The 15,678-nt window shown below is 44.4% G+C and overlaps 1 protein-coding gene across 11 annotated transcripts in view; it reads left to right on the top strand.

Moving 5' to 3' along the window:
- HIPK2 (homeodomain interacting protein kinase 2) overlaps nucleotides 1-15,678 on the top strand; it is a 135,913-nt gene that overhangs the window by 91,604 nt on the left and 28,631 nt on the right. For 4 of the 11 annotated variants that reach the window (XM_083830119.1, XM_083830121.1, XM_083830112.1 and 1 more), the window contains 6 exons: nucleotides 2,098-2,217; nucleotides 2,990-3,088; nucleotides 4,113-4,297; nucleotides 7,995-8,157; nucleotides 10,742-10,961; nucleotides 12,771-12,892. In XM_083830119.1, the coding sequence (XP_083686245.1) occupies nucleotides 2,098-2,217; nucleotides 2,990-3,088; nucleotides 4,113-4,297; nucleotides 7,995-8,157; nucleotides 10,742-10,961; nucleotides 12,771-12,892 (909 nt within the window). The remainder of the gene's footprint in view (nucleotides 1-2,097; nucleotides 2,218-2,989; nucleotides 3,089-4,112; nucleotides 4,298-7,994; nucleotides 8,158-10,741; nucleotides 10,962-12,770; nucleotides 12,893-15,678) is intronic. The other 7 variants (XM_083830120.1, XM_083830122.1, XM_083830115.1 and 4 more) reach the window with 3 other exon arrangements.

Below are 15,678 nucleotides of genomic sequence, written 5' to 3' on the forward strand. Positions count from 1 at the left end.
CCCCTTTTTTCACAGTGAACAGATGCCAACTTTTTCCGTTTTGCTAACAGGAGGTATTTGCATGCGATTCTTACCCTCCTAAGTCAACTTTTTCATTATCCACCCGGAGTACTCTAGGTAGCCAGTGTGCTGTTCAGCATGCTGACTATTAAGAACTGACTGCCTAAGTGAATTCTCAATCAAGAGTAAACGTTCCCGTTGGCTAGAGAGCTCTGTACATGTCTCTAATCATTGAACAGAGCAGGCACCCTTTCTCTACTGTAACAGCAAGTATTAAATAAAGGTTTATTTGTTAGAAGAAACTGCATGAACTCTACTGCATTTCATAATCCCTTTTATGAGGGTGTATATTAAAAGCAATGACAAGAAAGAGAACGTTCACAGTGGTGTAGGTTTCTAGTTAATATAAGCTGTCGTGGTTCTCTCCCTATAGGCTTTTATGCTTCTTTTGTACTCCTAAAACAGATAGCACAGCGGCTTCTAGAGTCAGGGCTGCAGAACAATTTCCATTCTGATAGTCTTCTTCCAGATGATCTTAGCTTTCTGCAAATGTGGCCTGAAAAGGGTCTTTTTACTTTTAGAAAAAAATGAGGAAAAAAAAGAGGGTAATAAGTAAATAACTTTTCGTATATGAAAATGTTTCTTTGACTCATCTTTCACAAACAGTATTTTTTAGCCTGAGTGGTATTTGGCAGGGGAAATATCCCGCAGTGAAGAGATGGGCCATTAGTGATTCCAAAGGAAATCAGATGTAGCTGAAAAACTTCGAAGCGTTTGGAAATCACATACCAAGCATGAAGAGCAGATTTCTTTCTCCTCCCCCCACCCCCTGCCAAAAAGTCATAAAACACACAGCTGAAAAAGAAATCACCATATGTACCTGCCCAGCTTAACTGCACAGTGCAAAGTTTCCTCTGCTGAAGTGCCGTGAAGGCTCCTGGGGAGCTGGGAAGGGGCAGGGGCTAAGCCTGGCCCCTCACTGCAGCGTGTGCTGCCTTGCAGCTCTGGTGCTGGGCTGCAGGAAGGCTCCTGCAGCTTCTCAGGTGCTCGAGGTCCCACGGACGTAAGGAGCTGCTGAGCCAAGCAAGGCATGCTCAATGGGCCGGGATCATGAGTGTTTGAAAGTTGTTGGAACCACAGCTGCTTTTTATGCCTCTATTCTGTGTTTATTTGTTTGTTTGTTTTTTTTTTTACTCTTCCCTGTCTCTTCTCTCAATAAAATTTTCCATTTTTCCATATAATTTCTAGAGTAGATGAACATTTTATGCATTTTGCAGAGTCTGCAGTAATTTTGCAGAGTGAAACATTCAGAAGTCAGGAAATGCCAAAGTTCAGGTTTCATGTGCCACCCCAGGCGTGTGTTATATCAGTCTTTAATTATGTAATCACATACCCTTTCTCCTTTGAATAAATAAATTTAAGTCTGGGATTCTGAAAACACATGTGTAGCATCTTATAGCTGTCTGAATGCCAGCGAGGTCATAATCATGGAAGTAACCCAAATAGCAAATGAAGTCATGTAGGCAATAGAGATGAAGTATTTTACACACCGTGAGGGTGTCTATGTGTTTGAGTGTATATTTCTTCTAAGTTCAAAGATAGTCACTTCATAGTTTTCTGTTTTGAACTTCAAACTGCTCCTAGGAAAGGCTGTGTGCTCAGCTGGGGATAAAAACAGTGAAAGTTAGAGTGCAAATACCAAATTATTGAAATTACCTCCTGGAGAGGAGAGTGTGACATAAAAAGGTGCAAATCATTGAAACTCACCACTGAAATCTCTGTGTTGGTCTTCCCCTCTGACCTCTAAAACCTAGGGACTTTCCTTCATCCACAAACTCTGTGGCAGCATATCGCAAGGGTAAGTTTCCATAGATGTAAATGATAAATGGAGGAATGCAGTACGGGAATTCTCTTTCCTGTCATTCCTTTCAGTGTGGGTTGTTTAATTTTTTTTATTTTTCGGTGAAGTCTAACAGTGCGCTACGTTTTCTCTTTCTTTCTTTGTTCCATTGTTTTAAATGCCTCCTGCCCTCCTTCAAGGAAGACCTCCAGAGATCTTCACAGGATGAACAGTGACCTCTCATCCTTCTCTTACAGATTCGCTATATCTCACAGACACAGGGCTTACCAGCAGAGTATTTGTTAAGTGCAGGGACAAAGACTACAAGGTTTTTCAACAGGGATACAGACTCACCGTATCCTTTGTGGAGGCTGAAGGTAGGAAGACGTTCCCTTGTTTCTTTTACCGTGCAGTTGTTGGTTGGAAGTGGGGAGACAACTGGGTCACCTCAGAGCCTAGGTGTATGCTTTTTGTGATGCACCACAGACGCTGGGGTGGGTATGGCCTGAGGTAAAACTGCCATCACAGAAGTCTGCAGCCCTTAGCTCACCTGCTTGGCACCGCTTTGTGGGAAATCCAAGTCCAGAGTTCACCTGGAAATCTCCCTCGAAGTACTCAATGAATTAATGTGTAATTTAAATGAAACATGCCCCGGGCAGACTTTGCTCTAATATCTACTGCATTGAGGAAAAAAAGGAAAAAAAGAAGAAAAAAAAAAAAACAGAAGGGATTTTACTTCTGACAGTCATATCCATTTGTAATGCAAGTGGGCCTTGAATCTCTTGTACCAGCATGTTTGCTGTATTCGCTCCCTAAGGAGAGAGGCAGTGGGCATCTGGCTGTAAGGATGAGATGCTGAGCCTCACAGCGGGGGAGGGTGTAGAAGACCTTTGGGACACCAACCTTATTTGGGAGATGGTCCTGCTTCAGAGGAGCATCCTCTGAAGTGAAAAAGAGGAAAGATATCTCCAAATGATGCGACATCTGTCATGTAATCACAGTGGAGAAAGCGTAAATGGTGTCTGCTCAGGCAAGAGACATGTAGTGGTCTCTAATGAGGGCAGGATGAGGCATGAGCTGGAAGGAGCACATAATTCGTAGCTGATTGCTGCGCAGTTCTGGTCAAAGCCTTTCTCCTGTTTTGAGCAGACACCAGATGATCATGAGGCAGAGACGGGGATTAAGTCGAAGGAAGCAAGGAAGTATATTTTCAACTGTTTGGATGATATGGCACAGGTAAGAACATTGGTGAGTAACAAGCAAGACCATTTTGCATGCTTTTGGACAACACCAGGAAAGAGGAACTACATGTTTTCTGCATGTACCCCATTCTTGTGCCAGCTTCTGAGGAAAAAAAAAAAAGATTTTGCCTACCAAATCAGCTCATTATGTACTGCTTTGGAGGGGAATACATGCACAGGGGCACGTGTCTTCAATGTGCTGTAGTAAAGCAGCCTTGGAAAATGGCTAAGTCACGTGGCTGAGTGTCAAAGTCCTGTGTTTTCTCTTGTCTCTCCACTGCCCCTCCATGTGACTACTGGCAAATCACTTCACTTCTCTGTGCTTTAATATTTCCATTTGTAAAACAGTGACATTGGAAATACCCTGGCTGTAACAGAGCTCTGTGAAGTGTGACTGTTTTGGGGAATGAGGAATACTAATTCACTGCGTCAATTCCATGTGGTTGTGAAAGTTAATTCCAGCATAACCACTCCTGTGACTATATGTCTGGAGTTGGTGCTATCAAAGGCTAGACATTGTAGCATTCACAAGCAAACATGCAGAAATTGAGGAATGAAATCAGGAAAGACTTCATTAACATAAAGTTTTTTTTAATGATACCCGAGTGGAATATTTCCCATAAACTTACTGTCAATTTTTATTTATTTTATATATATATATTTTGCTCACAGTACCCATAGTAAAATATCTGATAGCACAGTCCTTTATATGACAAATATACTGATGACCAGAGCTTGCCTGCTACCACATGGAAGCTGTTCATCTTCAGTGGAGGGTGACTAAGTGTTTCATTAGCCATTGACCCAAGCCAGCTGAACACTTAACAGTCTGTCTGGAGATCTGACATGCACAAGCCAGATGACAGCGTGACTAGCCACCCCAGAGCCTGCCATGCGACTTCAGCAACTCCTTCTGCAGATATGGAGAGGCTCAGAGGGCTTGTGCTCCAATGAGAAGTAAACACAGTTTGCTGAGGACCTGGCCATCTGTTTTTTCCCCTTGGTGCTCATCCTTGTCCTTTCTCTTTTAGGTGAATATGACAACAGATTTGGAAGGAAGTGATATGTTGGTGGAAAAGGCGGACCGACGGGAGTTTATAGATCTGTTAAAGAAGATGTTGACGATAGATGCCGATAAGAGAATAACACCAATTGAAACTCTGAACCATCCTTTTGTCACCATGACACACTTGCTTGATTTCCCTCACAGCACACAGTATGTGGCTTTCATTTCCCTTGGGTTTTGAATTGAGGGGTAAAGAATTGGTTGTTACTGAAACCAAATGTATCTGAGGGATATTTTTTAAAAAAATTAAACCCTGAGTTTTAATCTTTTTCTGGTCAAGAAAAAAAGATGATTGCCAAATCTAAGGTTGTAAGAATTGTGTTGTAGGTGCTTGGCATTTAAAACACAGCAGAGTGTACTACATTCATTATGTAAATATTCAATAATTACATATGTTTGCATTAAAATGCAGAAGAAATTATGCAATTAGTACTGAACATATCAGTATATCTCCAAGTAATATAGCCCTGATTGTTAGTGCAGTAATCAACCTTATCTGCAGCGGGAACCGACCCTTCCTCCCAGAACCTTCCCATCTTGCAGGGGTCAATCTGGGGCTGTTCGCTATTTAAGGGAAGAGCTTTTTCTGCAGCAGTCTGGTTTACGGGAACAGGCAGCAGGAAAAAAAGTTCAGTTTTTGGATTTGTTGTTGCCTACCTGTGAAACTTTAAACACATTGCTCTCAGCTGCAGCATTTGTATAATGGAGGTGGACTCCTCTGCCTGAAGGAGATGTGAAGAAGCATCATGCCTTCAAGCCTGACTCTCCCTTCTCCTAATGCTGTATCAGGGAGTGTAGCAGCCTAAAATGCAGGAAACCTGCACCCAGCCTATCATAGTCTTCCACCTGGGAAATTCACATAGGGCCAGATTTCTGAGGTGCAAAAGGCAGGCGCACAGTGGGAGTTTTCCAAAGCATTCAAAACACCTACCTTTGAACATCCTGCTCTATGGCCCTTTGCAGTTCAAAGTGGTTTTAGAGGCTGTCCCTTTAGTTACTGACACAGCACCATGCTTCCTTGGGTGCTAGGTGCATGGGTGCTTAAAGGCCATGAAGAGCTTGGGTATAAAAGTAATGAGGGCTGCATAAATACTTTAGAAGATGTTTGTGCGCATACTGCAGAGCAAAAAGTTACAGTGCATCAGCTCTCCTGCCCATATCTGTGCTCTTATGTACCTTCAGTACTTCAAGCTCATTTAAGGTATTTTTCTCTCTGTGAAGGAGAGGTAGCTGCTTTTTTCTTGCATTTATCACAAGAGCAGCTGTGTACCAGAAGATAGTGGGTTCATGATCTGTGTAGACCCAGATTTACTCTGCTTAGACATCTCTGAGTGTTATTATCTATAAGTAAATACTAAGTGATAAAGGTAATGAAAACAAGGCAGGAGGTTTGTTGTGCTAAACAGAGAAAAAGTGAGTTTCATGTAAAAACATTAAAAATGACAGTCTTTTCTAACAGCATTAGTATCATATACAAAAGTCTTCTCATTTGCAACAGCTGATTGTGTAAGAAGGAGAGATTTGTGGCATAATACGTTGCCTTTAGAAATCTTTCTGCTAACACCACAGGCAGGTCTTCAGTTTTGAAGTTCTTACTCATGGCTGCTCAGGCAAAGCCCCAGAAATGCTTAAAATGTCATTGGGACCAATATCAGTGAGAATTTTATCTGAATAAAAAATTCAGCATTGGGTCTCTGAATATTAAATGTGCCAGCCGGGTGCATAACCCTGCATAGCCCCTCCATGCTGGAAATGGTGATTGGTAAAGAGAGCAATAAGCTGTAACCAGCGTGGCAGGTTGATGGAAATTTTGTCTGTGATTGCCTGTGGTTTTGAGAATAGAAACTTCAAAGCCTCTAGAGGTGCAGGGACTTGTAATCTCTCTTGAAAGTAAATCAGGCAGCAAAGAAAGTGAAAATATATGGAAGATGTAGCTTCTGGAAGGAATCACTGTTGTGGCACGCTTCAGAGAGGCTGTAAGTTTGAGCAGCACATAAGGGGCTGTTCTGCTTACTTCCAAGCAAGCAGGAAAGCGAGTTTAGCTCCCTGTCAAACATATTTGACTGTGTGGCTCTTAAAAATTTGGGGGTACTTTCTGTCCTGTTTTGCTCTGTGCCTTTTTTTTTAACCTTTTTTTTTCCTTTTTTTTGAGACACAGAGTACAGTATCACATTAGTAGAGATTATACCGTTTTACATAAAACCTTTTGGTAACATGCAATTTACCATGTACAGAAAATGTACTCTTCTCAGTGCGTTCTGCTTTTTGGATGGGAAGTTACATTCATACTTGACTGGGAAAAGTCAATCGAGTAGTCTTCTACCTTCATTTGATAAAAGTGTTTGACTTCTCTAAATGTTCTGCAACTTACAGGTATTTCATAGTTCTTTAAAAGAGTGCACATAATGAGCAGCTATGCACAGTGTCGAGTCTCCCTTGTCTGGAAGTGGTTATGGAACAGATACAGTAATCAAGAAATTACCTGTAAGAGGGGAAAGATGATCGTGTGAGTAAGAGATGAGACAGGGATAAAAAGATTCAGGTCTTCTTCCTGACCAATCCTAGCAATCATATGAGTTTGTTCCTTTTGATGGGACTTTTTTTTTCCTTAAGAAGAACGTGACATGAAGTTGTCTTTACTTGCCCTGCCTTTAACAACTTAGATCATTACAAAGGAGGTTATGCATATGGCTGAATTTTTACAGCTACAGCTGATTTTCACTGCTTGTATTTTATATTTTTCTTGGTTGGGATAGTGGAAATGAAATAAAACCCTTTCTATTTTTTTAAGTTGTATTTCAGACTCTGAGGACACATTTGTAATAAACACAATTATTGTGAAAGAGTTGTGGAAATCATGCATAGGCCTTAGAAAAATTAGATTTTATTAAAAATACAGTTTTGCTCAAGACCACTGTATTGTTATCTCTTAAACCCCTGTGTGTCTTGGTATGGCAATTATAAAAGAGAAGTATTGACAGTTTCATGTACCAGACACCTAGAGTGCTCTAGCAATGCAGAGAGTATTTCATCTGCTTTATTGAGGGTACGAAATATGATGCTTCTCAAAATTTCTGTTGCCTTATCAATAACGTTTCAAGTGAGGTCTGTATAGAGGAAGAGGCTGTAATCCTTCTCCCAAGAGATCTGATTCTCAGCTCAAGATAACCTCAGAACCTGATTCCCTTAGGGTATTGATGAATCTGGTTTTGGCATAACCTTTCGGCATATGAATCGTCCCATTCACTGCAAGAGGACAGCTTGTGTGTTTTAAGATAAGCATCTGCGGAAGTGTTTAGCCAGACAGGGGCAATGTTTTATCCGCTTGTCTGGACTGAGCCATCAGGAGCTATGTTTTAAAAGGAAAGAGTAAGACTTTTCAGGGGTCTCAATGACCAAGAACAGTAAAATTCTTCCTTGCTAAAGACTTCTAAAAATACCTTTAGGCATACACCTGAACAGGAAGCATTAGTTGTCTTTTTCTCTCAGGCTCAATCAGATCAGAATAAAGGCAGTGTCTCGCTTGCTTGCTTCAGTCTCTTTCACTCTTCCAAACTAGCTGTTATATTTTTTTCCTCCTGATGTCCGAAGACTGACAGATTTGCTTGCTTTCTGTGTCTTATGCTCTGTCCCATGGGGGCAGTCAGGAGTCCCCAAGCAGCCGCTCTCATCCTGACACCCATTTGGCCCTCTTCAGTGCAGGGAGGGTTAGTCTGACTCTCACTGGTTAAGAAACCTGCACAAAACAGCAAATGCAGGGCTGCTGTGGTGAGCTGTTGCCTCCGCTTGTTGGTTGGTTGGTTGGGTGATTTTCTCTCTTCTCCTTATCTCCCCTTTCCTCGCACAGTGTCAAGTCCTGCTTCCAGAATATGGAGATCTGCAAGCGGCGGGTGAATATGTATGACACCGTGAACCAGAGCAAGACGCCATTCATCACCCACGTAGCCCCGAGCACATCCACCAACTTGACCATGACTTTTAACAACCAGCTGAACACAGTGCACAACCAGGTAAGAGCATTGGTCAGCAGCAGCCAGTGCTTGAAACGCTTACGTAGTTGGGGCCTAAAAGATGAAACGCAAAGGCAGCATCTCATTCTCCACACAAAAAGCTGATACTTTTCTACTGTCCTTCCTCAGCTCTTCCTCATTCTTTTCTTCAGGCAAGCATTAATTTCATGACCTTTCGTGTGATTGTGAAACGTTGCCCTCATTGTTTACGTTGTTGTTGGGGGTGATAAATCCTGCTTACCTGGGAAGTTGCTATGGGGAAAAGCTCATTAGTTCCTTAATGCAGCAAGCGGGCAGGACTGCACTCAGTGGATCAGGCAGAAGTATTTGTGATCTTACAGCACTCCTTCAAATTGGCATTAGGCAAAAAGAATTTAAACCCTTCTATAACAGACAGGGCACTGTAACAGCTCAACAGGAAAGAAGATTTTAGGAGTAATGTTTATTCTTCTCTCTCATTGGTTTCACTCCAGGTGCCACAGCAGACACGGGCACTGTGTTAGAGAACACACTGCAAACCACACTGGTGGGCTCTGGCTTTGTAATCACACTTTGGACTCCTGCATTAGTTTTACATACCCCAGTGTTGGGCAGTGCCGTGCTGACAAATCTGCTATGACTCGCAAGCTAAGTTGTTTACTGTGGGGCTGTATTACAACAGCAAAAGGAAACTCTCCAGGGACAGCACTCTAGGAGACTGACGAAATAGCAGCTATCCTTTAAGCCCTTCTGGAACAGGCTGCTTGAGATTCGCTCTAGAGATTGCAGGTGGTATTGCGGAAATGGTGCTTGGCATTTCAAAAGCAAAGGAACTAAAGGATTCTGTGTGGATGTTCAGGGTGTTCCTGTGTCGCTCAGAAAGCCAGACTTCATGACTCAGTTCTCGATGCATGTGATCACAGAAGGTCTTTTGGAGCAATTCATTAAGCAGATGCACACAGAGATAGGTCATGGTTCAATGTGAAAGAGTATTAGTTACAAACACTAGTTCCCATTCTTGACTGTTTCTGAGATGCTGACTACAGAAATTCATGCTACATGCTCTGCTAGGCCCCAGCTGCAGGGCAGAGACACCATTTGTACCACAGTTGCTAGTAGGAAATGCAGACTTGCTTTCATTTCCTCACAGCTCACTTGATGTTCAGATCGGTTGTGAGCTGGGGAGGTCTGTGGTAATCTCAATTTTCATACGGGATGTGCTTTGTGAGCAGAACTGGTATCTCCAGTGTTCCTGGAAGAAGTAGTAAAAATGTTTCCAGGAAGGGCGTTCTGATTTGAACAAGCTCCAAACCTTTTACCATCCTCTTCAACACACCACTCATCTTGGCTCCCCAGTGATCCTTGTCTCTGCAAAATCTCTGGGTTTTGCCTCCTTCCAGTTGTGACTCCCCAGATCAGCAGTGTGGGAGCTGTTGTGGTTGCTGCTGGGCGTGTTGCACAGGGGAACAGATCGCACTTCTCTGCCTCTGCACAGAGCGGGAAGGAGGAGGAAGAAGAAATGTTTCACCATAGCGTCTCTTGTGGCTGTGCAGCACGGGTACCCCTGCCCAGCCCAGTGGCAAACAGGGCAGTGCATAGTGCTGGGCCTGCTGCCTCCTACAACCGGGATCAAGGCTTCATCTCGGTCTTCTTCATACATTCACTACAAGATAAGTGTTGTCTGACCCGTCGCCAGCAGTGGTGCTGCTGTGTTTGGATGGGAGGGGTAGCAGGGAGGAGAAAGATGGGCTCTGTTGTGGTAGATCCTATTTGCATGGACCTTAATGCTAAGGGCATGTTTTTATAGAGCAGTGGCAAAGCTGTTTAGGGGTTGTTTGTCTGCAACTGCTGCAGACTCAGTCCAAATAACACACAAGTCACCATAAGATTTCTAAATGTTTTGCAGAACATTGTGCTGATTTTTGTGACTGTGCAACATCCCCTGCTGGAATTTCTGCTCTGAGAGGTTTTAAAGTCAAGCCAAGCAAAATTTGGACTTTGAAAGTATTATTGCTATCTAATGTTATACTTCTGATTCCTCCAGATTCAAACGTAACTTGAGGGGCATGTACCAGCTTAGATACAAGGTAGAGGAAAGGCTGTAATCCGCCTCTTAGGGTGAGGCTTTACAGGGTACGGAGGTGCCGAGTTTCTTTTACTTCAGCAGTGTGAGCTTCTTCTTGAGCAGTGTGCATGATGAGAGAACAACGTGATTTGAGGGTAGTAGCATTTTCTGAACCCATCTTCTTCATGCTGCAAATCAGAGCCAGTTGGGGGCTGGCTGGGGCTACAGCTCTGCTTTGGAGAACATGCTATGTCTCTGAGCAGTCCACAACAGCGCTGTATAGCCATGGATCCCATGGCGTGGTACAGCTGCTATTATTCAGGTAAATCATGCTCCTTTCCCCCTTGCTGCCCTCACCTCTGCACTCCTCAGTGTCCTGCTCTACCCTTTGTTTGTTTTCAGTTTGCTGTTTTTTTATTTAGATTTTTTTTTTACTTTATCTTACACTATTTTACTTTCTTATTTTAGTTTTGGATTTTGCTTTTTCCCATCTCCCTCATTTTTTTGTTTGTTTTTGTTTAATTCCCGTCATTCCTTTAGACCACCAACCTGGCTCCCACCTCCTCCAGTGCCACTATTTCCTTAGCCAACCCCGAAGTCTCCATACTAAATTACCAATCTGCACTCTACCAGCCCTCAGCGGCGTCCATGGCTGCGGTGGCCCAGCGGAGCATGCCCCTGCAGACAGGAACAGCGCAGATCTGTGCCCGGCCTGACCCCTTCCAGCAAGCTCTCATCGTCTGCCCACCAGGCTTCCAAGGTAAGCAACAGGTTCACCAGCTCTTGGCCACCCCCTGCCCTGTCCCCACTGCTCATTTATTTAGCTCTTGTTTGAAACGAGCTTCCTTAGTGCAGATCATATGGAAGAAAAAATGAGCACTGAGGTTGTTGCAGGTTACCTGGATGTCAACGGGGTGAAATGTCTGCAACAGCAGAGGATTTTGCAAGCCATATGTTGCCTTCACCTCATGGGTTGGAGATGGCTGGTCTAAAACAATGGGGCAGGCACTGGTATCTCCAGTGGGGGAGGGGTAGGGAGTGAGGGAGAACTTGTAATATTTGTCATCCTTTGCCCTGAACAGAAATTTTGAGGATCTTCTGCCTTACCTTGGTGAACTTGAAAAGTTTCCCCCACAATAACAATTAATTAGGACATAAATAACTGCTTCATCATTTCTCATTAATTCAGATGTTAAAAGGGAAACGCAGGAATTTAATGCAGTACAGAGCATGGTGCTGGTAGGGAGGAGGGCTTGCCCCCATGACAGACACTTCCCTGCTGCACACAGCTCTGCCTGTGTATACCAGTGCAAGGTACTGCTGTCCACTCTCAGACTGAAGATCTTGGTTTGCATACCAGATGTTCCTGTCTGGACTAGACACATGCAGGGGTAGTGACTCCAATAACTGTACAGGAGCAATTCTGTAGATGAGTTACTGTTTTGATTTAGGAGTACTAGCATGTTCACTAAGAGTACTAGCTAGTGTCAACTAACTGATATATCATGCCTCTGTACTCCCAGTGTACAGAACCCCCCCCCCCCGTCAGACAAATTGGTTGATGACCAGTTGTAGCCACTTGTCCTTCTCTTGACTACACGCTGTAGTAATTTCGTAAAACTAGCTGGCTATCTGTAGGATGTGGTCTAAATAGACCTCAGTTCAGCTGGTGCAAATTTTGCGATTCATTTTTCCAAGCCTCTCAGTACATCTGTCTCTAGGCACTTGTTAAATGTTCTGCAAGATTATCAAAGCTCTTTTGAACTGGGGGAGTTTAGTTAGACCTCTTCTACATAGTTAAAATGCATCTCAGGGGTTTGACTTCAGAAACGTATTGCCAGAACATGTAAGCTAACATCTTCAGCTTGCTGTCTTGAGAAAGCTCTAAAAGAGAGGAGGTAGCATGGGCTGTGCTATGCACTAAGGTGATGGAGTGGGGAGCTTTCCCCAGCTCAGTTAGGCTAATGCACAGCTAAGCCAGCAACGGTTGGAGTTTGAGTTGCACTAGGTCAAACACAGCCAAATAAGAGCCTTCTCAATATAACTCCTGGGAAGCTGTGCAAGATAAAACCACTCATCCCAGACAAGACTGAGTTAGTGCACAGTTCTGGATTCCCATCCCACTGTCCCACTTTGGTCACAAGAGAACATTCTCACATAGCAATGTTTTTTGGCTGACAATGACCATTTTCTGTTGTCAAACCAGAGAAACATCAGGTAAGAGAAACCACTCCATCCCCTCTCTTCCTTTTCTCCTTGTTCTCATCGTATTCAGTTGTTTTCCCTGGATTTGAGATAAACTAAAAATATGAAATACGTTAATCCCTTAACATCTTTGAAAATGTCTTTTCTGTACCTTCATGCATGTACCATGTTTATTAGCATCTGATGGATATTTTTGGACTGGGGTGGAATATGTGGGACTCTAGAGACCAATTTTTCAGAGGGACTATGTACTGTGATATAAATGGACATCAGTGGGTGCCTTTAGGCGCCTCTGAAAACCAGACTCCCACTCCTAGCAATGCTGTTGATGGCTAATGCTGTACTTTCTGTGCTCATGCAACAGGGTTACAAGCCTCCCCTTCGAAGCATGCTGGGTATTCAGTTCGGATGGAGAACGCCGTTCCCATTGTCACTCAGGCTCCTGGGGCCCAGCCTCTGCAGATCCAGCCAGGACTTCTCGCACAGGTAATGAGCTCTGAAGACACCAAGCAGAGCAGGTATCTTTTGTGTTACAGAGCTCTTGGAAGATGAGGAGAGTAGCTTTTTCTGAGGGTCTTCCATGATGCAGTTTGGAGACTTGTGCAGCCATAAAGAGCCTTCAGCTTTAACTGTTATGTCCAAACCTCACCCAATTCATTGTTCCGCTCAAAAGCTGCATCACAGTTGCAAAAGTCTGTGGAAAGACTGTCTTTACTTCTGCTTCTCCACTGAAATCAGTGGAAACCTCAGAGAAAGCCATGTCAGGCCTCTACTGAGGAAGAATCAGTAGGAACCTTCCTTCATCCCGAACTTGTGGTCTCAGTGGCAGTTTGTGGCCAGGAGTTGTGCTGGTGAATTGTATGCCACAGAAAAACATCTCCCATGCTTTAATTTTTCAGCCTTTTATGAATTGTGCCTGTATTTTTAAGTTATGAGAGAGACGTAGTGTGCAGAGGCAAGGGCCTAACAGCCAAGGAGCTCACCTTGTCATCAGCACCTGTTGGCACAATTCCCCAAACTGCTCTTACAGAAAAAGCATGGTTCTTCCCAGGAAGACACCCAAATGGGAATAGGTATCACTGTTCATGTACACTTTCTCAAAAGAAACCCAAGCTCCTCAAAACAGAGGAGTAGTTTATCGCTTCTTGTGCTGCCTTCAGTGCATCTGCCCTTACTGCTTTTCAGTTGGTACCATGATAGTTCTGCCAATATCAGGCAGAATAATAAGTGTTTCTGGGAGAAAAAAACAAACAAATAAAAACAACTTGTATTTAGCATTAAGTTGTGTGGCCTGGAAAAGATGACCTACAAGTCACAATGCGTGCCTCAGGATTAGTTCATCTGCCATGCTGTCATTAATACCAGCATATGCAGTCAGGTACCAGCAGATTTCAAGGTTTATGTCCATGTGCTGGGTTGCCAGGATAAGACTTGGAATTGTGATTATTCACCAGCCACCAACTGCACTTACCTGGTGAAGACAGATCAGAACCCAACTTGCAGCCTCCATAATTTCCGTTAGCTGACATGCCCTGCCTGCTCCCAAGAAAAGAGTCTTTGTCAGAGGGCTGTCTGTTTGACATAAGGCTGCTGAAACATTGAATCTACCTCGGTTGAAGCCTGTCATAACAGCCTACATGGACCATCTCTCTTGTTTGGTGGGAAAGGAGGGCCTAAGAGGCAGTTGACCTGAGGGCTGCAAGAGTCTGGCCTGTCGTGGCGTTGGTGCGCATGGTTACAGAGAGGAGGGTCAGATCTGAAGCACAGTGAAGACAGCAGGATCCTGAAAGATCTTGTGCCCTGCAGTTCCTTTTTCTCCTCAAGGTGGCCTTGTTTGGGTCACCGCTCAGTCTGGGAGAAGCTCGGGAGAAGCTTTGCTATGGATCGCTGCCCTGCCCCAGTTACAGCAACTCTGGTTGCTTGGGCTGCCCTCTGGTACTTTATATTGACATTTTATGCACTGTCACTTAGACAATGGAATTTAAGCTGTTTCTGAGAAATGCTCGTCGCTCGCATAGATTTTATTTTTCATTTACTAGAAGAGAGGCAGTCTGTCTGTTGATATATCTGTCTGTCTCATGCGATGAGAAACACTAGCTTCTGCTCTGATGGCAAGGCACTCTGATTGATGCTGGTGGCATCTGGTGTCCACAGGCCTCGCTCGGTTTGGGCTGAGCAGCTGGGCTGATAAACAAATCTGTACCCAATTCCAGTTTCCCGAATGGAAAAACACAGCTCCTTTGTAATGCATTGTAGTCACATCTGATCTCTGGATGGCTGTGCGTCTCTCTCTCAGCTGAGAGCTATTCCTCTCATGCACAGCTGCTTATCTAACGCTGTTCAGCCCGGACTGTGCATTTGCTCCATCTACTAGAGGGACAGTCCCCAGCAAAGAGCCTGTTGCCTCCAGAGCCCACTTCTGTCCTTCCACACGCTCCTTGTGCCCTAGCACTGTGCGGTGCCATCAGGCCCTCCTCTGCTGCCCACCAGCCAGCATGCGACGTGGGTTGCTCTGCTCGCCCACATCACGATGGCTGCAGCTGGCAAAGCCTTGCCACATCCCAGTGCAGCTGGCATCCAGCGCTCCCTGTGTGTTTTGTGTGAGGCTGGCAGTCCCGGAGGCAGGGCAGGGGAAGGAGTTCCAGCAGCTGGATGGACCCACGGCAGAGGCGGTGATGGATCTTGAGCACTGTCTCTGGCAGCTGCATGTGTGCAGCCTGTGATGTGGAGTTAGACAAAGCAAGCAGCCTGCAAGGTGCTGAGCCAGTGGTGAAAGTAACTTAAGTAACTTGTTACTTCTCTGGGTTTGTTTCCAGCCTCCCAAGCAAGGTTGTCCAAATACTGTATGCACAGACTAGTGAAAGAGGACTGATCCTGTCTTTACTAGTACTTCTCTGCAGCTTCAGATCTCAAAAGGGACAAAGCCATACAATTTTTTTGGCAGGCTTCCATGACGTGACCCAGAACTGTCCCCTGTCCTTGAATAGTGCCCTGAATTCTTGAGTTTCTCGTGTTTTAACTCCTTCCCAGCGATGCTTCTTCCCATGGAGGTCCTGCCACCAGCTTTCAGAACAAACACGTTTATTCCATTAGTTGTTCTTGTTTACACCAGGAGCGGGAGCTCAGTCGCACCAGGGGACGTACCACCTCCGGAGAGCAGGGGCCAGCGCTGCACTCCACCACGGCAGCACAATTTCACAATAATGCAGTAACTGGGAACAGATTGAGGCTGCAGGCACAAGCCTCCCGTGTGTAAGCACCGCGCGCTGTGC

Source organism: Anser anser (genome assembly GCF_964211835.1).
Source record: "Anser anser genome assembly, chromosome: 1".
NCBI classification, from domain to species: Eukaryota; Metazoa; Chordata; class Aves; order Anseriformes; family Anatidae; genus Anser; species Anser anser.